At 47.9% G+C, this 27,888-nt stretch overlaps 1 protein-coding gene across 3 annotated transcripts in view; it reads right to left on the bottom strand.

Annotated features, from left to right (window-relative positions):
- VILL (villin like) overlaps positions 1 to 26,615 on the bottom strand; it is a 32,906-nt gene extending 6,291 nt beyond the window's left edge. For all 3 annotated transcript variants that reach the window (XM_088155719.1, XM_014873689.2, XM_014873690.2), the window contains exons 1-14: positions 26,477 to 26,615; positions 15,198 to 15,279; positions 13,654 to 13,728; positions 11,482 to 11,678; positions 9,143 to 9,251; positions 8,704 to 8,814; positions 7,081 to 7,280; positions 6,916 to 6,994; positions 5,476 to 5,574; positions 3,770 to 3,923; positions 2,665 to 2,765; positions 2,248 to 2,385; positions 1,603 to 1,761; positions 572 to 751 (exon numbers count right to left, since the gene is read on the bottom strand). In XM_088155719.1, the coding sequence (XP_088011845.1) occupies positions 572 to 751; positions 1,603 to 1,761; positions 2,248 to 2,385; positions 2,665 to 2,765; positions 3,770 to 3,923; positions 5,476 to 5,574; positions 6,916 to 6,994; positions 7,081 to 7,280; positions 8,704 to 8,814; positions 9,143 to 9,251; positions 11,482 to 11,678; positions 13,654 to 13,728; positions 15,198 to 15,266 (1,671 nt within the window). In that variant the 5' untranslated portion in view covers positions 15,267 to 15,279; positions 26,477 to 26,615. The remainder of the gene's footprint in view (positions 1 to 571; positions 752 to 1,602; positions 1,762 to 2,247; positions 2,386 to 2,664; positions 2,766 to 3,769; positions 3,924 to 5,475; positions 5,575 to 6,915; positions 6,995 to 7,080; positions 7,281 to 8,703; positions 8,815 to 9,142; positions 9,252 to 11,481; positions 11,679 to 13,653; positions 13,729 to 15,197; positions 15,280 to 26,476) is intronic.
- Between the last annotated feature and the right edge of the window lie 1,273 nt (positions 26,616 to 27,888).

The raw sequence follows: 27,888 nt of genomic DNA, 5'->3' as shown, positions 1-27,888 counted from the left end.
ACATCTCATCCTGACACACGACTGAAACAAGATAAATGAATTTGCTCTCATCCTGGCTGATCCTTACGGCTGGAAAATCTGGCATGATTTATTCATCTGACAGCTGTATGAACATCTAGAATGAGGTGAGGTGAACCCTGACATGGGTTAGTTTTGTAGAGAGGGCTGTTACTGCTGACCCTTCACAGACCCTTTCCTGGATGCGTTTTCCTCACAGAATCTTTGAATCATTCAGGTTGAAAAAGACCTTTAAGATCATGAAGTTCAACCATCAGCCCAGCACCACTAAATCATGTCATCAAGTGCCACATCCACATATTTTTTGAGCACTTTTGACTACACCATTTCCCTGGGCAGCCTGTTTCAGTGCTTGACATCCCTTTCTGTGAAGAAATTTTTCCTAATATCTAATATTAACCTCCCCTGGCACAACTTGAGGCTGTTTCTCCACTGAATTAAAGTGCCACCTACCCAAGGATTCATCTCCATGACCCAGTAGAGGCAGAAGGCTCAAACCCCAGCTCAGCAATTTCAGATTCCTTTGGCTGCCTGCCTGTGTCTCTGCACTCACCTTCCCACACCAGAGGTAGCAGACTTGGCTGGTGCTGAGCAGGAAGACATCGTTGGAGTTGAGGGAGGAGGCTCTGGCGGGCACCTCTGTGGCTTTTGTGTTCACCTCATCCGTGCCCCTCACCTGGAAGAGGCGGATGGCTGGCTCGGGTGTGCTCTTCTGAGCCCGGCTCGTGCCGCCCTGCAATGACACACAGAGGGGAGGGTGGCACTGGGAGGTGAGCAGCACACACACATCCAGGGTGGGACTGATTTGAAGAAGGCTTTGGGCTGCAGCCCTGCCTGCTGTTGCAGTGATGGACCGTGGTTCTGCACTGAGCAAATCCGAGTATCTTCTGATTCCAGGTCAGCATGAAACCTACACGGCACAACTCCCATATTTCTCCCTGATTAATGAGTCTTGGCCAGCTCCCATCAACATCCTCAGGATTCATGTGACCAGATCTCAGTGTCTACAGAGGATGTGCCATGCAAACTGGGCAAGGCAGCTGTACCTTGATTTCCAGCTGTGCTCATCTTAACTGAACATCTGCCATGGAAACCATAGAGTGGGACCAACACTGAGAGCTGAGGACAATCCTCCTCTCCCTTAGCCATTTGGAATTTCTCCACCACAGACTTCAGCAGCCAAGGCAGCAAGTGAAGTGGGCTGGTACTTATGTGATGTAATTCAGGCAAGGACAACTCAAATCATGTTTGGAGGATATTTTGAAGCACCCTCTCTGGATAGCAGCATTGGTAATTCACAGGATGACTGTCCTATTCTAACTGCAAAATATTTCGGGACAGAGTTGTAATGAACCTCACACATCAGTGCTGGAGCTCAGGGGTGCACAGTTGAGTTGGGTCAGTCCAGGACTGTGTTTACTCAGTGTCCAGACTGCTTGAGGAGCACCAGAAATGTCCCCTCTGCCAGCTGGTGCAGGGCTGGCAGGCTCCTTTCCTGAGTATCAGCCCATTTTTATTGGACAATTTCCACTTCAGCTGCCAAGTGGAAATTGTTGGTGCTCCCACCTCCCAAAGCCACGTTACCTCGTAGATGACCAGCCTGCCCTTGAAGATGGCCAGGAAGTGCCTGGGCTCCTTGCCCATTGTCACCCGCACCTGCACGGCCTCGTCCCCGTATTTCTTGTCCAGCTCGATGGCATTGAGGGCACAGGCAGTGATTTCATCCACAGAGGCGTGGCGGCCCTGGGTGGGGACAGAGAGGTGACACACACTGTGATGAGAGCCATTCAACACTTGCCAATCCCAAAGTGTGTAATATCATGAGGTCAGAGTTAAAGCTTCCAGATATTTAAATTTCACTGGCATTCTGGTTTTGTAGACTTTGGAGACCCATTTTTGAAGCTTCTCTCTGCATGGAAATACACTTTAAAAAGGAAAGCAGAGATGTTCATATATCCACAAAGCTCTAGGGACTGAGGCTTTAAGGGACAATCTGACTCCAAAGTTTGACCTCAGCACTGTGAGCCCCATCACCCTTCAGACTTTCTGTCTGATTTTGCTGGTGCTCAGTCTGATGCCAGTTTAGGATCAGTGTCCATGCTGCCTACAAAGGACAGTTTGGGATATTTGAAACTGATGAGCAAAGAGTATCTGAGTTCTTCTGGGTGCCTGGGTTGGGATTTTTGTGTGCAATTGCTTCCTTCAGCTTTAGGCTCTGCTTTGACCTACCTGCCACATGTAGAGGACGTAGTGGGGTCTGCCTGACCTCAGGTAGGTGTACAGGACCAGGTAGCAATCCCCTCCATAGAACTGCCCGTATGTCTTGGGATTCACCGGCTGCATTTGCAAGTCCTCGATCCTCCACACCTAGGGAGCAAAACATCTTGGTGAGCAGCAGTGGAGTCAAGGTGAGGACAGAGCACAACCCTTTGGCTACCCCAAGCTGCTCTGCCTACCACTGAAGCTGCAGATGTTCCCTCAGGTCCCACCACTGGTGACCACAGGGAAGAGATCAGCCTGCCCCTCGTGAGGAAGATGTACACTGCCGTGAGGTCCATCCTCTGTCTCCCCCAAGCTGAACAAACCAAGTAATGCTGGAAACAGGCTGAATATTGCACCCTCTGCCAGCCAAAGGAGCTCTCTCACCTCGATCTGCCCAGAGGCATCGTCGACCATCCTCTGCTCAGCTGCGAGCTCAGGTCTGGCGTGGAGCTGGGTGGTGTCAAACTTCACCTGCTCCACCTTGGCTGAGAGCAGCAGCAGGACAAAAACAAGAACCCAGTGAATGCACCACCAACACACAAACCCTCCCCCTCATCCTCACACACAAGCATTGCACAGCAAGTAAACCCAGTCCAGGCAAGAACCTGCCCCCAGTAAACCAACATTAATTTTGGAATATGCGAGAGCTCACACACTTCAGTGTTGACCTGTTACTGGAATTGGCCATACAGCATGTTCCAGTGATGGCTGGCTGGTAAAAAATATTAGTAGTCTCCTGATGGAAAATTCTTAATTTTTCTCCAAATCTATAAATATTTCTCTCGTTTTAAAATGCTGATTTCAAAAATAAAATGCCTACATTTCTCCAGCTCATGACAAAGAAAGAGAGTATTTATGGACAGCACAGAGAGAAACAGAGATGGAGAGAAAAGAGAGAACTTGCAAGGGGAAGAGATTTGTGGCTCTCAAGCTGTTATTGATAGTGACATTCAGCATCTCTGTCACCTTCCCATCATTCATCAACAAGTTCTCTCTCTTTGAAATTGTTCAGTCTTTGGGGTTAATGCATTGTAATATTCCCTTCAGCTGTGTGATAAATACACCATTTACACCCAGTGTAAATACAGTATCATTGCATTGACCTCAGGAGGGGACTGGATGGATGCCAGTGTAAATGAAAGCAGAACTCCTTATCAGGCTCAGCATTAGTCCTTTATAAAAGAAATGCAAAAGTCCTGCAAGTGGGAAATTTCACATACAATTGTTCAGAGGAGAGTGACTCTCTGCCAACATTTACATTTAGAGTAAGTGGCAATTTGGTTCATTTAAGAAAATTCAGCAGAGCTGAATGTCATTCAGTTCATGAATCCTTTCCATCTACTGAAGAAGATGGAAAATAGAAGGCACTAGGAGAGTGTACATTAGATTTTTGAGATCCTGAAGGCAGGAGACAGCAGATGTGAATGATGTTCCCTCAGCTTTTGCTTAGCACAGGTAGGCAAGACAAACCCAGGACCAATGTGCTCACCAATTTTGCCTGTAGTGTAGACCTTGCCCAGCCCTTGTGTTTCGTTCTTCTCTGTCCACCTCTGGAAGAGCTGTTTGAACATGGCTGACTCTGCTCCATCATTGATCACCTCAACGTTGGTGGATGAAGGATAGCCTTTGGCTTGGATAAAACCCTGGGGGATTCAGAAAGGTCATTAGTCAGCTTTTTACTTTTCAAAGACACGAGAAGAAGGGTGTGGACCTGAACCAGCTTGAAGAGTGAGTGTCCCTCACTGAACACAGGCTGGGATTCAGTCCAAGATTTGCATTCAGGCTAATCAGAATTCACTGAAGATTCTTGCTTAGTATCCATGTTCACTTCCGTCTTTAGGGGACTACTCCTACCCCTTTTCTCCAAATTTTTTGTCCCTCTCTAAGCCAGGAAGACTGTCCTGCCTGTAGCTTGGTAGCCTGATAGCATGGGAGTGAAGGGGTGGAGGCAGCTCAGCACCCCCAGAGCATGAAGCCTGTTCTGAAGGGACTAAACTCTCATAAATCTTTTTTTTTATTTTTTTCTCTAAACTCATATAATTTCTTTGCAATAGTGCTGCCATTGAGTTGAAAGACTACTTCAACAGAGGTGCTTGATACAATATGAGTGGGAAGAAAATGTTCTGTGTTCTGTGTTTTGGCCACCATGCCAAAATCCTTGCACAGTTTTGGGAACCGCTCCTGTGTTTATGTCAGAAGGCTCCAGGATGACCCGAGGTGCAGTGCTGGCAGCCCTGGTTCAGGGAAGGAGCCTGATTGTGGCTTTTTGAGCATCCAACTTCTGCTGTAAAAACTACAGCAACACAGTGCCCTCAGGGGAAAGCAGAGCAGATGGTCCTCCTGTCCCTCCCACCTGCCACACTGAAAGAAAGACATATCTTTTGTTCTACATGTGTAGCTCAGGGCCAGAATTTGCAGAGATGATTGCCTACTGAAATGAACCTGAGTCAAGCTCTTGAAAGGAGCACAGAGGACAGTGAGGTAAATTTTAAGGCAAAGTGTTTTAAGCTTTTCTTCTTTGAGACAACAGGTGCAATCCTATTGAAGCTGGGTGTCTGTAGGACCTTACTGAAGGTGAAACCACTGAAGCTCTCTTAGTTAAATCTCATGGAAGATGAAGCCATTTATGGTCGTCCCGTAAGTAAATGTCTAATTAAAAACCATGATCCCTCATAGCCTTCACTTCAACATGCCAATTTGTAAAAAAATACCAAATACCTTACTTGCTCAGGCTCCCTTGAGGCTAATTTCTTCCGAGAGGAAGAGTTGAGGAATGCTCTGACAGAAAATAACACATGGATGTCAGAGCCCCTTTATTATCTCTTTATGCACCTTCTGACCAGGAATTTGTCTAATCCTATTTTGACCCTGCTGATCTCCTCTGACTCCACCATCCCCTGAACCAACAGTTTCCAGAAGTTCACTATTTACCATGTAGAAATGTATTTTCTTTTATACTTTATTTTCTTTAACCATTTTTTTCTTAGTTTTAGTGGCAGGTCTTAGTCCTAGCACAATTTGATGACTAACAATTCTGTGTTTATGCCATCATGCCTCCCCTAGACGTTTAACTTCTCTCTCTATTATTACACAGGCCAGCTCCCCAAGACCTACACTTAATTGTAATTAGTGGTCAGATCTAGATCAGCACATATCAACCACCCACGACATTGTTTGCACTCTATTACAACTCACCACAGCTCGAGTGAATGCTGCTTTTTTTTCTTCTGGGCTGGAGGCTTTTCCTCTCCAGACATAAATTTTGAAGCCACCTTGGTCTAAAATGTAGCAGTCCTGAGGTTAAACCGAAAAAACAGGAAACAGAAAAAAACAGACGTGAAAAGCTCTGTGCAGGAAAAGCTCATCATTTGTAGCCTAATCGGGCTGGATCTTTCCTGAAGATTCAGGTTAGATGTGTATCCAGCTCATTTCTCTGCCTTGCAGAGCTCTAACCCTGGTGCAGCCATTATCAGAGGTGACAGAAAATGAATTTCTTATGGTTTATAAATGAAGTACAACTACCACCAACCCCACAGGGCAGGGGTTCACAGGTGTGGGCACACCTGGCCCAGGCTGCTGATTTATAACTGTAACTAGTTAAAGTATGTATTTTTCTTGGGCATTGCTCAAAACTGGCTATTACCACCTCACAGGAGGTGTTCTCAAACCAGAAACACCACCAGCTCCAAAAGCTCTAAAGGAGGGAGCAGTGTATGCTGACATATCAACCCCAGCCTGCTGCTGCCTGCATTTAAGCCCAAATCTGCTACTAAAGGAGCAGGAAAGGTCCAAGTTAGACATCTCCTGCATGAATATTTTGTCCTCACTGAGATCCCTGATCTGGAGTTCCAAGTGTTGCATTGCTGTGAACGCAGCAGGACCCCAAAGGGGTTGAGGTGTGTGCTGAGCCCATCCCCACTGCAGAGAGCTGGTGCTCCAAACACACTGTGGGACCAAAGGCTGCTCCTTTTTCAAACTGAACTATGAAAGAAGAAAAAAGGCTTCACATGTCTGCAAAGGGAGGCTGAGATTTTAACAAGGCTGACATCAGATGAAAAGGGGAGCGGGAGCCTTGCAGCACAGCGCTGCGTTGGAATAGGCTGGTCTGCACTGCAGAGAATTAAGGATGAGCAATTCTCTGCCAAATTTCAGTCACAGGAAAAGCCTCTGTTTTCTGAAAAACTCTGCAGACAGAGGGTCTGTCAGGAAATCTCCTTCCAGGGTGGGTCACTGAGACCAGCCGTGCTACGGCACAAAAACAAATCTCCGTGGCTTCGTGAGCAGAGTGTTTATTTGCTCTGGAGTCAGCAGAGGGAAGGCTATCCCTGAACATCAGGTATTAAGAAGCCTTCATTCCATCTGGAATTTATTCCTGGTATGCAGCTCTCCCTCACTGTGATTGCCAAGCTAATATAATCCTTGGCTGAGAGCATCAATTTGCCATCTCTTCTTGGAACAGCTTCAACACACCACCTACCTCCGGCTGCTGAGACTGTAGCAGGGCTAAGCTGTCCTAACCTAACAGCAGGGCTAAGCTCTCCTAGTGATGGAAGGCTGATAATTTCCAGGAAACAGGTGCTCAGCTGAAAACAAAGTGAGCCCCAGCCTCCTCTTCTCACTCTGGCTTTGTCTCACCTCGTGCTGGAGCAGATCCTGCGTCAGGGGCCGGGTGGCGATCTCCTGCACCACCAGGTCACTGTCCTTCTCGTAGACACTGCAAGACAGAGCCACCGAGCTGAGTTAGACCCTGCAGAGCCCCCTGTGAGAAGGGACGGGGCTGGAGCACATCCCAGGACTCACTGGTAGAGCCGGACGTTCGCCTTCTGCAGCTCGTCCGCTTTGGAGTCGGGGATGGCATCGCGGAGCTCCCCGCGCCGCTCGCCCAGCACCATCCTCATGATCTGCAGCAGCTCTGCTGAGTCCCGCTCGTTGTCAATGATGCCAATCTGGGCACGGCCGCCCCTCTCGCTGTCCCTGATGCTCCGAGCCAGAGCAAGACCCTGCACAAGGAGGCGCAGGGGTAAGTCGTGACACACACCACCAATCCAGACCCCAAGCAATGACTGAGAACCAACAGCCCAAGCCAGATTACCACAGCTTTCTGAAGCTCCTAGCATCCTCCAAATTCAGCTATAAATGCTATAAAATATATAAATATATAAATAAACAGATATGGCTGTAACGCCTGATTATTAACTAACTCATGGGTAAATATTGCTAATGGTAGTGGCTGCTGATGCTGCTCCTGCAGGGCACAGGGGTGTGGGAGCCACAATGGGCACTGCCCGTGTGTGACTGTGCACCAGCAGGTCCAGTGGGCTGCTGGGATGGTCTGGGGGAGAGATGAACACACACTGAGGCCAACGAGGCAGGCTGCTGCAGAGCTGCAGGACCCCGGCCACCCCGCGGTGACGTTTTACATTTAAATGTTTTTCAAGTGTTCAAAAAACGTGGCTGTCTTCTGTGAAAAAAGCAGCGTGAAATGTCAAGCAGCTAATTAGGCTGAAATCTCCATCTTCAATTGAATTTTTTTTTTGTTCCCATGACTCTTGCTGCAATAGCTTTGAAAGACTGCTCTCTTTATTAGACACAGGGAGTGACCTGCTTGAGGTCTGAGATGAACCCAGCAGACGTGAACCTGCTCCCCCTCCCGTGCTGAGGATTGCTTTGCATCTTCTTCAGTATCCACAGGATCTCCACTGTGCCCCAAGAATGGCATTCCCTGTGGAGATTCCCCCTCTCCCAGTGGAGATTCCCCCTCTCCCAGTTCATCAGGGGACACCATGAACAGAGCAGACCCACCTGCCTTTTAATACTATAATGACCACAAGCTTGGCCGCCAGCTTTGCTGATTAGCCACTGCTGTATCTTGCTTTATTATATCTCTGTATCTTGGTTCCTGTGTCAGTAAAATAAGGATAATGATCCCTTTGCAAAGTGCCTTAAGAGCTATCAGCACCTGGGTTACATATTCCTGCTTGTCTCATACTGACCAAGCCAGAATTCCCTGTTGATGCTGTAAACAAAAAATTTAAATTAATCTACCCTGGGGTGGTTACTGTAGATAAACCTACTGGAGATGCTGATTTTCTAATGCTATGCTATGCAAACAACTGGGCACAGAAGGAGGGAGATGAGCTCCAGAGGGAGCTGGATCAACTGGGGCTGGAACTAGTGATGTGCCCTTGGCTGCCTGTGAAACACAACCTGAGGCCAGGTCTGAACTGGAGCAAAGCAATTTCATGGGCATCTAAAACCAGTAGATGGGGAAGTAGCAAATGTGTCACTATTTACATAATCTCTGTGTCGTTGCTCTTAAGATTTTAGCTGTGAAAACACTGTTGAGATTTTTTCTTTTCCTTTTTATTCCCCTAGGCATCAAAAAATGCCACCTTAAACCAAGTGGCTTTCGCTTGTACTTACTCTGGATTTCTCAGCAATGCTGCAGCTGGGTCCATTCCACTGGATCAGCACTTTACCAAGGTCCAGCAAGAAAACATCTCCCTTATTGAAACTGTCCCAGGAGAGTGCTACCTGTCACAGGGAAATGAGAGAGTTTGGCAAAGTGGGGAGAATGAGGAGAGCTGCAGGTGACAAGTCACAGCCATGGCAAACCTGCCCCTGGGGATGTAAGAACAGGTTTGCAGTGACTGCTCATTCTGCTGCCACTCAGCTCCTCACTGAGCACAGTGGCCTCTCTCATGGTTAATACCAAGCCCTCAAGTGAGGACTTGAAAACTGTCCTGAAATTGAAGTTCTTGAGCAGAAATGAGATACCCACCAGGCAAATCTGCTCAAAAATGAGTGTATGAGGAGAGGGAAGGAGAAATGATACATAAGAAGAGCAGGGTCTTCTTCTTACCTCTGTGGCTGACACATGCTTCTTGCCCTTGACATGAAGAAGACGCTTGATGTTGTACACGTTGGTCTCCACGTGCTTAAATCCTGAAGCCACTCCTCCCTTCTTGTAGCTGGTGTGTAGCAGAGAATAAAGAGTTAGAGCTGGTTAGAAAATACCTTTCCCTCTATCCTCTGAGAACATCCCAATCTTTTGGTGGCAACTAAAAAATCTAGAGGCAAAATAACCTAGTCCTAAAAAGTCCTAAAACTGCAGTGGCAAATGCTGTGCTGCCTCACTGCTGTTCATGGTCCTTATCATGGTGTGTGTCTGCCTCTTATGGGTGTTGTGTTGCTCCTGTGCACACAATTACAGAATAATCAAACAATTTAGGTTGGACAAGACTTTCAAGATCATCGATTTCAAGCATTAAACATCCTGGGAGAAGATGAACAGGAAGGTCAGGGATGGCAATGGAATTGTAACACAACCAAACTGAAAATCCCATTGACCCTGGCAGTGGCATCCCAAAATTGAAATATTCCATAAGCATTCAATTAAAATATGAAACAGACTTGGCAGTAAACAAACCTTTTGCTGAAATTTTGTTTTCTTCAAAACAGTTATTCTATTAAAAGCAGCTTAGACAGGGAACTGTCACTAGAAGCTGAACAAAACTATAAACAGGTACAGGACATTGTCTTTCCCTCAGATTTTACCTCCCAATCTTTTTCTTCCATCCTGGAACACAAACTTGGCAGCAGCCACTCTCAGCACTTTTATCACCTCATGCCACAATGCCATCCCCTCTCTTGTGGCAATTCTCTTTGCACAACCCCCCCACTGGAAGTCCCACAGCCCTTTTAATGCTTTTTGGGTAAGTCTAATCCACTCTTACATATCCTAGACCATTTTAGAAAACAGATCCATTGTTATGCAATTGCCCTTTAGGGGAAAAAAGGACAACTGTTGACTGTAGTTTTTGACATGTGGGTAGTAGATGTATTTTATTGTAGCTGGAAAAGTACTGGCTAATGTGGTCAGAAATGTGACTCACAGCACTTTAGACTTGTTTGGCCCAGCTTAAGATATCCACAGAAGGATGTTGTGGTGATTAGTCCACCTGACAAGATGTGGAAAGAGCTTGCTTTAATTTCTCATTCTGCCTCAGACTTCCTCACTGACCATGGGGATGTGGTTCAGACCCAGATGAATTCTAATTCATGTTGATTTCAGAGGCATATAGGTTTCCAAACAGACTGGTTTTGAGGGTCTGATTTTCAGTCCTTCATTGTCCCTCACTCATCTTTAAGATGAGGCTAAAAGCACTTTTCTGTCTCAGAAAAGTTCTGAGGAGATTCATGAGAGGCTGTTGAGATGCACAAGACAGAGATATCCAGCCAGACTGGGATGGAGGGTATTGACCCAGGATGGGTTTTCCTCTGAGTTTCCTTCAGCTGTTTGAAACCAAAGCATTCAGGCTGTCTATAGCCAATGAAGATCTCCCTTGGAGGACAGTGACTGGAGTCCTTCCAAAAACCTCAGAGTGAGCAAAGACCCTGGGACTGAATTCAACATATCATATATTGAACAGTATCTTTTAGATGACAGAAGTTCAGTCACTTTTTCCTTGCACTACAGGAATATTACACCCAGTATGAGCCAAATCAGCACTTCACTTTAAGATGGATATTAGTCTGAAGTGCTCTGAATGGGCACTGGAAAGTGTGGAGGAGAGGAAAGAAGACCCTGAGGTGAACAAAAGGGAGTTTAAGATGCAATTACTGCAAATATCTGGGAAAATGACCAGTGGAACAGAATGCCACGGCTCCAGACTGAATGTTACAAATAATTCCTTCAAAATGCGAATTCTTTGCTCTGAATTTTAACCAGCATCAGCGCTGACCCGTATTTTTCCCATTTTTGAGATTCAGATGTCTCTGAGACACCTGCAGAGAAGCAGAGGGGACCCCAGGGGCCAGGAGCCACCCGGGTGCATGTCGCTGTCTGCTGTAGGAGAGGTGAAGAAAGGTACAGTGGCGTGGCTTCCTCTCAGAGGTAGAAGAAGCAGCTTCATTGTAGAAATACACACATTTCATAGAACACTTTGCTGAACCAAGACTAGGATCAGCTTATTGGTCCAAGGAAGGCAGCACCTCTTAGAATGCATGTGTGTGAGAAGTGATGTTTTGGTAGAAGTATGTACAAACCTGCTTCTACCAAAACATCACGTCTCACACACACATGCATTCCGTCAACAACAGCAGGCGCAGCTTTTGCTATTAATTCTTTCCTTTCTGTTTTCCTTCAAATGCCCGGGAAAACAGAGTTTCCACAGGTGCAGGTGACTTGGAGGCACTCACATGATGCCGTGGCGGAAATAGCTCTGGAAGGTCTCGGACTCGTGTCCCTGCACCTCGCGGTGCTGCACGGGGCTGCCCCCGAGCGCGGTGTCCAGCTGGGTCACGTACATGGCCGCGGCTCCCTGCTCATCCTGGGAGGAATCCTTGCCAAGCCAGAAGTGCAGATCCACGGCAGAGCCACGGGAGGTCCTTTTGGTCTGCAAGAGGTGGGAAGGACAAGTCCAGGTGAAGGCACAGCCTATTTTTGTGTTGGAGAACCAAGTGACCACGGAGCCCTTCCCCACTTGTGCCTTTCTCCTACGCAAGGGGAGAGAGGACAGAGCCTCAGGAACTCCCTGGGAGCTCAGCCTGGAGCTCTCCTTATTCAGCAGAACAATTTATGGATTTTATAAACTGAACTACCAGATATTCTTTCGTAACTCCTATTACCAAGGAAAACGGAGCACCAGTGCAATTAATGTGTTCAGCTTGTCCTACTATTGTGTATTTTGATATTAAGACTTAAAGCAGATTCTTCCCATAGATCACCTTTTGAAATGCAATGCACACTGCTCTCTATTTGCCTGGAGATGCTACCCTTTCTTTCCTGTTGTCGTTCTCACAGCACATGACAGAGCAGCACAAACTGCCTCGGAATTCCTGCTGACTTGCAAAATAGACATAACTCCAAATGAAGCTAAGCCAGTGTGTGCATGCTGGGATTCATCTTATTACAGAAAACCCCAGCAGCCTAGAAAAAGGAGGCAAGCAGGCAGAGAAGAAGGTGTGATCAGTGTTGTTTGAGTTGTGCCAAGTTATTTTTCAGCACCCACTGTGTTAAATCCCATTGTGGACACCTGGGAAAGGTAATAAAAGCTCGTTTTATAAGCTGGATTTGACACTAAGTTCTGTTTATTTGCTTTGTGCAGTGATACCACAGAGAAACACAGCAGAAGGAGTTGAATAAAATACAGCTCTGTTCCTCAGGCACAGATAATTAATTTGTGGAAAAATCACTCAATTTAATACATTGCTATTGGAGATGATCAAAGCCCCATTGTCCCACGGACAATCTTTATTTGGAGAGGCTCCAGCAAAGAAGCAGAATGCAAAGATGAGTGTTTTTATCCTCCTGTCTTCCAGGGAAAAGGAGAACAGTGGGCTGATGAAGGGGCTTTTCTGCCTGGGGAAATTGTTGCAACAGAAGCTGAGGCTGTGAGCACCAAAATCCATATTTACACTGTCAGCTCCCTGCAAGGACTCCAGTATTCTGCTTTAAGCATGTGTTTGTGGGCCTGTACCTCAGGCTTTCAGCACTCAGAAGGTACCCTAAAGGCACGTGGTGGGGGCATTTGAGCAGGAAACACATCCTGGGCTGCTATCCCAGCCTGCTTTCCCATCCTGGCATATGGGGGACGTGCAGCTGGTTACTGCAGGGCACTGGAGACATTGCTGCCTCTCCACCCACAGAGATGTTTGCAGGAGGCACACTCAGCCCCAGGAAGTGGGAAATGCTTCTGGTTTCCGCCATCTGGATGGGTTTGGGTACGATGGGACCTGGGTTGCTCTATGCAGATGAAGAGATTTGGAAGGGACTTTAGGAGGTGAGTGTAACACATCACCCTCCTGCCAAAATCTGAGAACACGAGTCAGTTTGCACAGAGTAGAGCTGGTTCTCAGCAGTCCTTCACTGCCAACCCAGGTTCATCTGGTTGCAGGTAGGTCTGGACCAAATTTGGATGGGGCTGAAGTGTCCTCTGCTGCTTACGTGACACATGACATGGAATTCTTCATGTCCCACATCACCTGCTGGAAATGAGACCCTCCAGCTGGTCACATCCCACATCCCCCAAAGACTCCCATAAATCATTTAAATGTGGGCCTTGGTTGAGTTTTCCAGGAATGTACTGGTCATTTTGACATGCCTGGGCATGACTCAGTTGATTGGAAGATAAACACTTTTAATGAATTACTAAGTTAATGGCTTCTCTGAAGTTCTGATTTACTAAACAGACAGTGTTGTCACAACAGCCATGTGAAATTCAGATCCATGATTAGATGGTTAGCACACATGCACAACCACTTCAACAGTGCTTTTTCCACAGGGCAGGGTACCTAGGAACTAAGGCAGATCTAAATAAAAAAGGTTGAAGCAGTTGCCCAACAAAGACCAGTGTTTGCTGTCTTACTTACATGCAAAATGATGTAACAGTCTCCTTCAAAAAAAGTCCCATAAGCTTTCTCAGGTACAGGAACCATCTTCATGTTCTGTAAGGAAATCAGAGTTGGGGCTATTGCTGAAAGTGAAGAGCCAGAAGTTGGGTGTGTATGAAACAGGACAGGCTGGGGTGCACAAAACACTGAGGTGACAATCAGAGTTTGGAGAAGGAAGAATCAAGGGTGAGTCTGTGAGCTGGGAAGAGCCAGTTTTGGAGGAAATCTCCAAAATACTGAAGAGTGAGAAGGGAAAATGATGATTTTGCTTGGACAGACTGACAAGTATGTTTTAGTCTCCTTGCCCTTGTGCAATCCTGTAGATTAGACCTAGGGCTGAAGTGCTCCAGAACTTGCATTTGTAGGGACAATGAGCACATCTCATCCTAGGTTTAGTTTTGGGCACAGTTTTTACTCAGTGCCCGTGAGTTCAAGGATAATTTTCATCACTTTGTTAGGATAACCACTCTGCTAGGGGTTCAGGGCAACCAGCAGTGCTGGAAAAGACAGAGTTGAAGACACTGATGGTCCTTCACCCCTCCAGACCCTAATTGCAGACTTCCTCTGGCACCAAGTGCATAATTAACCAGCCATACCTGGCTGTGCCACCCACCAGTCCACACACAGCTCCTGGGCTGGAGCTGGCTCTGAGGTTCCTTGAAATTAGAGACATGCATTCTTCTTCTGGCCTGACTTGTCTCCCAGCATACCAGCTTGACCCCTGTGAACCCTCACAGCTCTAATTACAGATCCTCTGGAAAGCTGCTCAGCGCAGTGCTTTGGAGAGCAATGGAAAGGTGAAGACCCTGTGATATTTGGAACATGGTTGTGATCTGCTGAATATCACTTGGAGACATTGGGGCCTCTTCCCACTGCTGCCCTGAGTGGATTCTGCACCTCAGTCTAAACCCATTCTCGTTGCAGGGGAATATTCTTGGTGAATTGGGCCAGAAAAATGCAGAATTGAGCACAGCTTGGTTCCAATCCAAGATCAGATACCACCACCAGCAAAAAGGCAACCTCACAGGCTGCAGGATCTCTCCTTGCAGTGACACAGAGTAGGAAAGGCAAGGAAGAAGTACAAATAGACTCCATGGAATGCCTCTGCTGCAAAAATAGGTGTCTGCCCCATGGTAGCTGCTGGTGTGGACTAAGGCTCCCTCTGGATAACCCATCTTGGTGAAACATGGAATTTCTGGTGTGTTAAAACAGCCTTGTATTGATTCCAAAAGGGGTGAGAAAAGCCTGCAGTGCTGGAGGAATGATTTCAGCCCCACCACATTCCTGTTTCCTTAATAAATATTATCATCTCTGTTTGACAGAGAAGGAAACCAAAACAATAACATCTTGAACATTTCATGGGGAAATACTGAGTCTGTTTCCCACTGTATCTTATCTGTAGGACCCTCTTTTCCCACACAGATTACTGCAAGAATTCATCTTCCTTGAAACATAAACACACAGATGTGCAGAGGACATGACATGACTGTGACAGAGGACATGTGCCATCACTCTTGTCCTACCTCTATGCCCCATATCTGCAGTCCCAGCTTTCTCTCGATGGTTGGGAGATTTGTGTCACCGTCTGTCATCCTGCAGTCTGAGCTAGAAGGCAAAGGAGGAAGAAAACAAAAAATAATTATATCATTAGATGCAACAGTGAGTGTGCTGGTCAGCTGGGTTCCTCTTACCATGAGAGCAGGTTTAATACAGAAAATCCACACTTGGAGGTGTCTCTGCCCCTTTGCTATTAAAAGTTAGGTGGGACAAATCCCCATTCCCAGGCAATCCATGCTCATGAAGGGCCAAGCAAAGTGTGGGATCACAGCCCAGCAAACACCAGGTAGGACACTGTTGTTCGGTTGGGGGATTATTTCCCCTGGATTTGAACAGGTGGAAAGGATCCATTGGGCTGTTGGACCTGACATCAGCACTGGTTTGATCCCACCATGGCACCAGGGGTGGAGGAATCACCTCCAGGATTCCTGTGCCCTCCTGGGCCAGTCCCTGGAGGTCAGGTCAGGCACTGGGAGCCCAAGAAATGGAGCCCTTCTGCTCCAGGCCAATATCCATGTCTAAATTGAGACAGGTATCTCAGGGCAGGGCACCAGGCTCCGTGCAGGCACAGCAGCACACACAGAGTGATCCCAGCAATACCCAGAATATCTATTTTACACAAATCCCAGCATCTTCCTAAGCTCTGCTGCCTGCATGGGGAAGAAGTAGGTTTCAGGCTGCCCACACAAAGGTGTCTGAGAATATCTGAGATGGTTTTTGTGTCTTCAGCTGCCCCTCTGATGGGTGGAGATCTCCCATCCATCCTCTATCATATCTACCAGTTGTGGGGGAAAAAAAGAGGGCTATCCTTAGCTATGCTTCCTGTTCCTGCTGCTGAGGTTTTTGCTCGAGAAATAACTTCTGAACCCAGCCTGTTTACAGGGCAACTTCCTGAAGCAAGTGAAATCCCAAAGCAATGTACATAAAAACGTGGAGTTACATCCCATCAGAGCTGGCTCTGCTGCAGCAGCCACAGGACAGGCAGTGCTTGTGCAGGGGCACAACCCACATCAGCCTCTTGCCTGTGAGCCAGTCCTGCTCACAAATCACAGAGAAAACACAGCTCACTGTTCTTCTGAAGGAGGGGAAGAACAGAGACGTGATCCCTGCCAGAAGGTGTTTATTGCTCCTGTTAGCAGTGCTGCATGTGACACCATGAAATCCTGACAAGCGTTGGTCACCCTGAAGAGTTTGCACGCTAATTAAGAGCACAAAAAAATGCTGCCACAGGCAGGAGCACTGGTCCAGCCAGAGCTTCCAGCCCCTGGCTCCTTGCTCAGGCAGCAGGGAGATGCAGGTGTTTGCTGGGATGTTGTGAGCACAGCCCCAGCACCTCTCTGCTGCCTGAGCAGGCACAGTCTGGCAGTGCTCAGCAGCAGGAGCCAGAAGTGCTCATTCCTTCCTGAACACAGAAGGAATGCTGGGGACTGGGTCCCTGTGGCCTCAGGAACACATTGAGCCACTTTCAGCTCCCTCTCAGGTCCACAAAGCTTCCAGGCAGGAAGGGCAAACAGCAAGGACAAAAAAAAAGTCATTTTTCACTTCAATTCCCAGAAAAGTGATTGACACCCACGCAGATTAAAAGCTGGATCCAGGAAGGTATTTCAGTGTCCACAGAGAAGACAGACACTGCTCTGAATGGTGTCCTGACTCACCTACAGCCCAGCAGTACAGGGCTATCAGGAACTAAATACAAAAACATGGTCCTAGTTCAGATCTTTAGCCAAAAGACCTCTTCTTTCTTTTAAAATCACACCCAAAAAGTCCCTATCAAAGAAAAACCCAAGTGAAGCCTCCCTCTCTCAGCCATCTTTTTAATTTATTTAGGGTTTTTTTTTCCTTCCAGCATCAAAACAGGAAGAACCTGAAAACAAAGCCAGTAAAGATATTTATATTTGAGAGCAGTGAAGTATTTAGCACCACTGACACTTCTCCCTATGGAAGGCAGCAGGCATCCTGCTCTCCTGCTAACAGCTCAGGAAACCAGCAGCTGGCCAGCTGTGAGACACAGCTGCATCCCTGCTTCTCCCAGCATCCTGGAAAAATTAACCCAAGGGATGCTGAGATTCCTCTGACCACAGGCAGTCGTGTTGGGCAGAACCCTCTGAGAGCCAGCACTGCTCCACAGATTCCCAATCAAACCTATGGGACTAAAAACAAGGATCCTGGATCTCCTTCACTCATGGGGATCCTTTCTCCATCTGAAACCTCACAATTAGTGCTGACCCCCCCAATTTTCTGAGAAATGCTGTCCCTCCCTTCCTCCTAAGTGCTTTAGCTGGGGGAGTGTGAATCACAGACAAGGCTGTCTGTTTCTTTGGACTTTCCAGCTTCTTTTGGCCAATGGCCAAGTTAGAAATAATATGACTTATATAATCAGACAGCTCATTTCATTAATGATTTAATGCAGAGTTTTAATCAGATGATCCCATAATTCAACTCCTGTCCAGACAAGAAATCTGGTATTTATGGAGTGAAATCTTCCTGTCTGTGCTGGAATCATGAAGGGCAGAAATTTTTAGATTTTACAAAGAAGAAGAAGGAAAAAAGGGACGTTAAGAGTCTTGGGACATTCACTGTGGAGTTTCAGCAGCAGTGTCTGGGGCAGCCCTTATCTCAGTCAAACCAGTTTTGCTCAGCATTACGTGAAATGCAAATTGGCAAGAAGTGTGAGTCAACTGCCTGTGGGGCAGGAATTCACCAGGGAAAATCACTGGTTATGGGGAAGGATTTGCTTCCTTGGGCAGGCACCTGTGAAGGCTGAGAGGCAGCTGTAGCTCATCTCTCTGTCCCCACGTTAATAACATGAAACTACTCAGTTCCCACCTCCAGGGCCAGCCATTTCCAGGGAAATCTTCCTCTTTCCATGGCAAGAGGAGAGAGAGAAGCTCACCCCATGAGTGTGGGCTGAGAGGTGGCCACTGCATAGCAAAGGCAGCCTCTGGTGTGGAGCTGCTCTGCTGGGCCATCACCACTTGGTTAAGCTGCTATAAATTAAATTGCAAAGATCTAATGCTGCTTTTGACTGAGGACAGAGAACCTGGAAACAGAACATGGGTGGCTGGTCCTTGCCTGGATGTTACAGCCAGGGGCACCTGGAGCCTCCAGAGCTAAAATCGGCTTTTCCTGTCACATCCCAGGCAACAAAACTGGTGGGTGAAGGCAGATGGGTCTCCCTTACACTCCCTGCCCTTCCTGCACTGCCAAAATCACAGCAACGCTCCTGCCTGCTAAATCCAACCCTCTTCCCCTCTCCTACCAGCACAGTGGGGAAAAGCTCTGCCTTCAGGAAGCACTACATGACTAATTAAGTGTCAAGGTCACTCCCAAGGCTGGTTAATGATTAATAGCTGGTGTGGCAGTGCCAGCAATCACTGCTTCATTTGGGTCAGCTCAGGCTGTGCTGGGAGCCCAGACCTAGCAGGACATTTCTGCAGGCAGTCTTGGGCTGTTGGGGTGGGGAGGAAAAACCAGGACTCAGAAAGGGGATAGGGGAACATTTCAGACTCCTGAAGCACATCCTGAATTCGGGCTGGTTTGGCTTGCCTGGGTTTTGGCACGTGCTTCACTTTTGGGCTGTAGTCACGGTCATAAAAAAACCCCAGTGAAATGACTAATGCTCTGTACAGCTTTGGGAAAATAGGAAGCAGCTGTGGCTCTAGCTTTTCCAGGCTGAAAGGCCTAATTATTGGGAATATTTGAACTGGCATTAGATGAGGTAAACCAGGGGCTGTTGAATTACTTTCATTGTCTCTACTATAGCTGGGCATCTGGGCCCAAGTAGGTGCCATTTTTTGTTTGCAGAGAGGACAGTGGTTAACTCTTGTTTTGCCCAGAGGAGTGAAATTCAACACTGGAGTTCCCTTGTGTGGCTCATCAGCTACAGCTCAGGAACAGTGACTGTCTCTAGTGAGTGACTGTCAGAAGTTCATCACTCAGCCTGGCTAAGCTGTCTTTTATTTCTCTGTTGCAAGAGGAGAAAAAGCAGCTTTTATGCCACAGGAAAATCATGGGTGGGGAGGGCCAGCTATGGGGTTTGTGTTCTCTCTCATGTTGTCACACACTCAGAGCTGTAAGACCTTCCTCTGAGCCATGCTGGATGAACATGGTGATGAGGGCAGGGAACAGGATTTGTGTTGTGGGGATGGGAAAAGAGGAAAAAGCAGAGCTCAGCTCATCCTCCTGCTCCAAGTCCTGTGAGGTCCAGGTTCAGGAGCTCAGGGTGGCCCTCAAGCCAAGGACAGGGCTCTGCCCAGACATGCCTGGGTGACCACAGAGAGCACTTCAGCCTCCTTGGAAAGAGCTGTTGCCTGGCAGCTAAAATTACGTAAAGCAGGCCTTGAAATAAGATGCTATTTCTGATCACGGTGGGCAATTAAACATTGGAACAGCTTATTAGGGAAGCTGGCAGGCTTGGCTTTACTTAATGTCTTTGAAATGAGATGGCTGAATGGCTGGGCTGTGCTCTCTGGGCTCAGCTCCTCAGGCTCTGTGGCCACGAGAGCTGCTCAGGTGCTGCACCTCCAGCAAGCTGCTCCTTCCCATGGGTTTGGCAATCAGGCAAACACATGGACTGGCCCTCCTGCTTCAGCCACCTCCACTGGTCAGAAAAGAGCCCCTCTCCATGCTACAAAATCATCAGGATGGATCTTGAAATGGTTTGAAGGGCTTTTTTAGACTTAAGTAGTGCTGGATCAAAGCCTGAGATGGGGCATTGGATGGGATGAACTGGGATTGTGCTCCTCTCCTCAGGGGCAGTGGCTCTGGAGATTAGAGGGGCTTCACTGGTTTAAGCAGTACAGGTTTTCCCCTGTTTTTTCCATGGATGGCTGCCAGGGACCACCACACCACAGCCACCTGACACCACAGGTGACTGGTGTTCTGTTCTTTGCTCGTGGGCTGGGATGCTGGGGATGCTGAGCCTGTTCAGGGTTAAAGTGAGTGAGGATATAAGAGCCTGGGATGAAGAGATGGTTTAGTGTTAATGATGGCCTCTCAAACTGTTAGTGCTCTACAGCCCAGGAGAGATCTGAATTCCCTATTCAGTAAATTCAAAGGATGCAGAAACCTGGATTCCCTTGCCAAGGAATTTCTCAGGCTCTGAAAGAGCAATAATCACTTTGCTCTGCCTGAGAAAAAGCTGACCAATGTTTCCTGGACCCAGGTCTTCTGTCTCTTGAACCCTGGAAATTTACCCCATCTCCAACCACCATCCCAGGCCTTAGAAGAAACAGACCTCTGGCTTAGTGTGACTTCTTATAACCTGTGCCTTCACCTCCTGGCCATTTCTGGCATCTTGGATTTAGTAGCTGATACTTGGTCATTTCCACAAAACCACTGAGGCTGTGAGTTTTATCTTTCAGCTCCCTGTGAGGATGGACTTTGCACTAATCCTCCAGTCCTCCCATTGTTCCTAACATAAAAGCAAAGAGCACAAGGAAATATCAGGTTGCTGGGAAATAACCACCTCCCCAGCTGCATTATCCCTCAATCTGTATCTCATCCCCCTCTCTGAATTCCTCAGAGGACGTCTGATTTAGAAGGGAAGGCATCTCATGGTTTATCTCCTCTGACTTTGACCAGTCCCTGCAGCTGCATTTCCACCTGCCATAAATTCCAGCTCAACACCTCTCTCCATCCAGGAAACACTGCACACACTCTTCATGATCCCCCTTATCCCCCTCTGTTTATCTCACTGCTGGTGGTGTTCCAGCAGCCTGATCTTTAAGCAGATGGTCTTGGGAGACTGATTTGTAAGAGCAGATTGTTTTTTCCCCAAACTGCTGCTATTTCTGAGTCCTCCCTCTAAAACTTTACCAGCTGACTGCTTGTCCTGGGAACGCTGGAGCTGCATTGTCCCAGCAAACTTCTCACAATGCAGGAACAACGCACCGACAATTAAATCAGAACTTTGACTTCAGCCACAGCTCCCCAGTCATGCGGTCTGAGTTTCCACATTAATCACGCTGGATGTGGACCCAGAGCTCAGCAGTGGCTGGCTCTGGAAAAGGCAGAGCCACTTGGCTGAAGGTGGGGCTGGCAGGCAGAGCCTTGGTGTCCTACAGAGAAGGTCAGAGCACCCACGCAGCTCTGGCTGAATTCTTTCCCAGCAAGTCCTTCTCCCCCAGCATGTCTTTGAAAGCAGGAGGCTCTTGCAGGCAGGCAGGATCTCTGCAGGCTGAGGGCAGCCCTAAATGACTCAAAGCTTTCCTAAGCAGAGGCTGAGCTGCAGGAAGCTCTCCCTGAGATCAGCCCCTGTGACCGATAACAAACTCTTGCTGTGCAAACCCCCCCTCTCTGAAGATCCATGAGAAAACAGGCACAAGAAGCTGTTAAAAACCTTCTGCATACAAGCCCCCTGCACCAGCACTGTGCTGGTGTGGTGCCAGGTGCGTTTTTGTCACGTAATACATTTCAGCTTGGTGCACAGCTACTTCAGAGGTATCCATTGCACCTCCAGCCTCTCTCCGTGGGGATTTTGAGTCAGCAACAGCACGGAGCCATCCCAAGGGAAAGGTGAGCAGGTAGCTTGCCAATTCATCAGGAACAAATCTCTCCTTTCTTTTAGTTCTTTCTCCTCTGGTGAAAGGGAGAGATTCCTGGCTCGGGACCAGCACTGCATCCAAAGGCAGTTCTTCATGCAGGAGATGCACACAGAAGGAAAGCAAAGCCATTTTAATTCCTCTTCCTGGTTTCCAGGGAAGTGGTTCAGGTTCTAACTAACTTCTAATCACTCACCACCTCCACGAAAAAAGTTACCATCCTCTCCCACATCAGCATTTTAACGAAGCATTATTTAACTCCATGGCTGCAGGTTAAATAAAACCCGAGCTGAGACATCAGGGAGGAGAGAAAGGGTGTTTGTTCACCTGTGCAAGAGCATCCTGGGGAGCACCTGCTCTTCAAAAGGTTACAGGGAGGAGAAATACTGAAAAAAATAAAAAAGCATTTTCCCAGCTGAAACTGAGGAAAAGGCCAGAGCTTCCTATGCAGAGGCTGGAGGAAGGGGAGGAGAGGGGGTGAGAGGCTGGGATTTCTCCACCTTCTCTTGGGTGTCTCACTTTCAGCTGTACCAGTCTGAGGAGGCTTCCCCTGCCTGGTTCCCCTCATCCTGGTTTTTCTCTAGGGCAGATCCAGTGAATCTTGGACAGGAGAGATTTGCTGTTCCTTGGCCTAACAGGAAATCCCCTGGCTGGGGAGCCCAGCTTGCCACACTTCCCTCTTGCTCTCCCAGAGTGTTGGGGCTCAGTGCCATCCACTCTGCCCCAAGATTCTGCCAGCATGAACTGAGAGAAATACCAGCAATAAAACCTCCTTTAAACCCAAGTGCCAGAGCCCACCTGGCCCATCCTTCTCAAAAAACAAGTCTAAGAGTTAGGATTTTTGCTTCTGTACGTAAGTTTTATATTTAATGTAAGAATTCACACATGTGTATGTGTGCAAGGCAAAGAGCAGCTTTTGCCTGGTGCACAGTTTAATGAATGCAGCTCAATAATCATTTGCCCTCAGGACCTTTTTTTGGTGGTGATGGAGCAGGGGAGATGCTCTGTCTCCACTCAGACCAGATGGAGAACTGGTTCCAGAGCATTGGCTTCCCAGTGGACAGTGGCAAGATTAATATTAACTACCAAAAAGAAGGGACTGTTTCAGTTTTGTCCCAGTTCAGAGCTGCAAGCATGACATCAAGCTTGGGAAGAGAAACCTAGGACTTATATTTAAAAAAAAAAACAAACCCCCAAAACAAACAAAAAAACCCCATGAAAAAAACCAAACAGACAAACAAACAAAAAAACACACCAAAAAACCCCCAAAAAACCCAAAAACCAAACCAAAAAAATCCTAAAAACAAGCAACCAAAAAAATCCTAAAAACAAGCAAAAAACCACCCCCCCCCTTAAAAAAACGCAACCAAACAAAAAAAAAAAAATCCCCAAACCCAAACAGGTTTCCATTTTGGATTGCAAATGAAAAGCCCTGGAGCTGTGCAGGTGCTCTGTGGGTCACTCTGCACTTCCATCTCTGGCCCAGTGAGATGTAAAAGGTTTATTCAGGGGGAAGTTTTGCTTCTCAAGAAGCAAAGGGAAGCTCATCCCTTGTGAGTGTTGGCTGACACAACTCGAATGAAAAACCTGTGTCAAAACAAAAGGGGGGCAATTAACCCAGCCCAAGCTCCCACTGGGCTGAGTGCTGAGCCAGGCTGTGAGTTGTCTTTTCTGAGCCTTAAGGCCTTGCAAACAGAACCAGCCCTCCCCAGGATCTCCTGGCAGTGGAACACCAGCACCACACACCTTTCTGGCAGCAGTCACCCAGAGCAGTGTCACCCTCCAGGCTCGTGCTCACACCACACCCGTGGAGTTTTTGTCACTGTGTCACCCAGCCCTTCCAACCCCTGGGGGCTGTCAGGCTGCTCTTGGCTCTCCTGGCACTTTGGAGGGGCCCACTCAGCTTCTCTGGGCAGAAATGAAAGCAGAGAGAGCAGCACGTCACCTGTAGAAAGCCAGGTGAATAAAACATCCCTGAAAACACTGAAAAATCAGCTTTGGACAGTCACTCATCCTGGACAGGCTTTTTCAACTGCAGCTGCCAATGGGAGCTTTGTCTGAGCACCAGGAATGGAACCAGGCATCTGAAAGACTAGGATGGGTGGGATAGCAATAAAGGACAGTAATTCAGGTTCTAGCACACTCCCAAAGGAAAGATGGGTGCCCAGATAGTCTCTCTAACCCAAAAAAAGACCATGATTTCCAGCACTGCCTGTTTCCTACCCTGTGCAGCTGTTTCTGTAAGAGCAGTTTTAAATAAAGGGCCAGGCACAAACCTCTCCTTTCATCCCAGGACATGGCAACAGGACATTTTTAGGTAGAAGAGGTTGACTGCTCTGAATAGCTCCTTCCACAGGAACTGCCCAGGATGGAGCCCAACCATGCAATTTAACATCCCCCACGTGTCAAACCCTTGACGTGGATATAAGGTAATAACAAGTTCCACTGTTACTGTACCCAGCAGTGCCTCAGATAAGCCTGGGGAGGCTCAGATAAAGAGATAACAAATGAGAGGGTTTCTGTTACAAGCAGAGATCCTTGGAAATCAAGGTAACTGTACTGGATGCACATCAACTGATGCCTGGACTTTTCAGAATGAAAGATGCCAAAGACTTTAAGTGACAATATTCACCCCTTTCTGCATGCCTTTCACATCCAGAATAGGTGGAAATACAGTAGAAATGTACAATCATCCAGGATAAACTATAATTAGACCTATTTCCAGGGTTGTATTATGTAGACAGAGAGCTCATAAGAGGAGAGGTTTTAAATGAGTTGTGGGAGAGTGTTTCCCCTTGAGACTGAAGGATCTGTTCCTCTGAGGGGACAACAGAAGCTGAAGAATATATGTGAAAAAATATATGTGAAATAATACATGTGAATAAACAAAGAGATATTTTGGGTGTGGTGTGGCCACGCTGAGTCCTTCCTCCGATGGACATTTCACACATGGAAAGCCCAACCTGTGGCTTATGTCAGTCCAGTGAGAATCTCAGAAGGCTGACACAAAAATGTGATGAAGGAGGGACCTTGAGGAGGGTCAGTGGTGGCACAAGTGTTCCCAGGAGTGACAAAAATGCAGGTTTTTGTTGGGGAGGTTGCACCAAGGCTTTGGCTGTGCTCTGAGCTCCCTTCACTGCACTGAGCATTTCAGGACTCTGCTTCCAAGTGGATCACCACGTATTTAACTCTGTGGGAACTGAGGGAAGTCTTCTGGCCCAGCAGGATGTGCCCAGCACAGAGCAGAGCCCCAGCACAGACAGAGCAGAGCCCCAGCACATTTCCAAGCATGGCCAAGGTGTCCAAGCCAGCCTCCTCCTCAGCTGGGGATGGATCACCACAGGATGGGTGCTCCATAGCAGAAAAGATAAAACTTCCATGCTCAAAGCCCAGAAAAACCTGCACAGCTCCATGGCAAAGACCAGGAGATGCTGTGAACATCCTCAGCATCCCTGGCCGTGCAAGAGCAGGGATTTATTGACTCAACCCAAGCAGGAGCCCCAAGATACAGGAGAAAGCAGGAGATCAGGGTGACACTGCTGGTAGCCATGGCACAAAACCTTTGCTCCCAGCTGGGGGACCTTGGCAACTGCTGCCTCAAAGTCCTGCCTGGGAAAAAAACATCATGAGACCTTCTTGTCTGGCAGTGAGAAGAGAGCTGGAGGAGGATAAAGGCATCCTGTTTGTGCAGGGAGGAGGAGGAGGAGGGGAGGCTCACCTGGCTGTGCCAGGAAGAAGGTAGGGAAGGCGGTTATAGGGTTTTTTTCTGATCTGCCCGTCCTTGCATTGCCTTCCACCTGGCATCCCTGGGGAGCGGTAAAACCCCGGGAAGAGGAAAGCCGGTGCCCTGTGACTGTGTAATCTCTACTTTGCAGACTCTAATCAGCCCATTTAGCTGCGGTGTGTAAAAAGCACCTGGATGATTCACCATCTAAGTGCTGCTCTGGCGGGGCCAGTTTGCTTCAGCTGCTGTAACACTTGTTTACATCTGCGCTAGGGCAGCCTTGAATAAGCGTGAACCTCCCACAGATGCTAATTCATATCAGCTCTCCTTTGTGTTAAATATTTATGTTCCTAATAGGCACGCCTAAGAAAAATACTGGCAAGTGAGCCTGCAGCTCAACTCCATTACAACTCAATTTCACCTCAGTGCAAGTCGCATCTCAAAGGAGCAGGATGAGAAAACATTCTATTTACAGAGCACAGCAGCTCGGCCATTAGCAATCTGTCGATCAGATGACAATAAAACCCATCGGTGAGAACTTCCAAAGAACTTTCTGTGGCCGTCTGGACCCATAACTGCGCCCCAAAGGCAGGCGAGCTTTCTGCAAATCCCCACGGCAGCAGAACATAAAACAATCCAGGCCCAAATAAAACGCGGTGAATGGGTCGCTGCAGGAAATCAAAGCCAGTCTGTGCAGAGAGCTAAAGGAAAAGATGTGCCCTCGGAGCTGATAGGGAGCCCGGGCGGGGTCTCGGCGAGCTCAGAGCTGCTTGTTCCAGCCCCAAACGATGTAAATCGGGGTGGGCTCCTTTCAGTACGCACATCCTGGCTTCTAACACTTGTAACAGCAGAGGACTTTCTTTTCTTTTTAAAGTATGAAGCATATTGATTTTTTGTTTGTTTCTTACTATCCCACATAACAAAAATCACTAAACAGTTTGGCCTTATTAAGACTGGCAGGGATGCAGGGGTTGCTTACCTTGCTGCAAAGTGTGCTCGCAGGTGTCCCTTCTCCACCAAGCCCAGCGCCTTCTCCTCCTCTTCGCCGAGTTTCAAGGCACTTTTGTTCACTGTTCTGCTACCTTGTCAGCTCGGGAACAGCACAGTTCGGTAACTCAATCCTCTACTTAACCGCGGAGACACTCCTACCCGGAGATCACACCCATTCCCAGGCTCACGGAGGGACAAAGAGGGAGCCGGTCCGGGAGAGTTCCAACCAACTCTGTTTGCATCAAATATCCCCCACTCTGAATTCACTGAATAGTGATTAAGTGCTGCTTTCATTAAAAACCTGTTTTGTCCAGGTTTAGGAGGGCACCGGAGGGATTTTCTTTTTTTATATACAAAGCAAGGTGCTGTGCTATTCAGTGCTGCGTTAACTCTTGGGGCCAAAGAATTCCAGCTCCAGTCGCTGGCTCTGACTGTCTCGAATTTTGGCAAAGCTGTTCCAAGGGGAAAAGTGCTCGGGGAAGATCCCTGCTGGCCGAGCTGAGTGTCCCTGTGCTCACAAGGAGCCCAGGGCGATGGGGAGCAGGGGTGAGGATTAGTGACTCGGGAATGGGGATGTAACAGAGCATTGGAGTGTTTAACTGGGCTTCCCTCCCAGGAGAGGATAATGATGAACCAGACAGTCCCAGCAGTGTTTGCCGAGCCACCTGCAGCAGCAGAAAGCTGAGTGTGTGGACACTTGTAGCTTATTGCTGAGAAAAAATTACCACTGAAGGCTGCCTGATGTCACCGGCTGGGGTGACCTGAGGAAAAGCCATCTCCTGGCATTCCCAGCTGTTCCTGCCTGCCATGTGCATGGTGCTGCTCTCTGCTGATGGAGGGAACATCTCTGTCCAGAGAAGGCACCATGTGGTACCTTGTCATCAGCCACCAGTTCTGCTTTTGGGGGACCCAGGGCTGTGTCCAGCTGTGTTCTGCACATCTCTGAGGATGGAGATTTTGGGGAATACAGGGCTGTGTCCAGCTGTGTTCTGCACATCTCTGAGGATGGAGACTTTTGGGGGACCCAGGGCTGTGTCCAGCTGTGTTCTGCACATCTCTGAGGATGGAGACTTTTGGGGGACCCAGGGCTGTGTCCAGCTGTGTTCTGTACATCTCTGAGGATGGAGATTTTGGGGAATACAGGGCTGTGTCCAGCTGTGTTCTGCACATCTCTGAGGATGGAGACTACACACAGCCTCTCGGGACTGGAAACTATCCAAGGCCTTCCCTTCGGATACATTTTTCTCTTGTCACTTCCTTAATTTTCTAGATTAACCCCCACAATCTGAAAATGAGCATTAATCAGCTCACCAGATAAACCAGGTGGCTGGATAGGTTTAAACCACAGTTCCCACAGGTCTCATCCACTGACCATTCTTAGACCTCAGGGACCTGTAATGG

Source organism: Sturnus vulgaris, chromosome 1 (genome assembly GCF_052056855.1).
Source record: "Sturnus vulgaris isolate bStuVul1 chromosome 1, bStuVul1.hap1, whole genome shotgun sequence".
Taxonomy (NCBI): domain Eukaryota; kingdom Metazoa; phylum Chordata; class Aves; order Passeriformes; family Sturnidae; genus Sturnus; species Sturnus vulgaris.
Note: the sequence above shows the minus strand (reverse complement) of the source record. Positions and strands in the feature narration are given on the sequence as shown.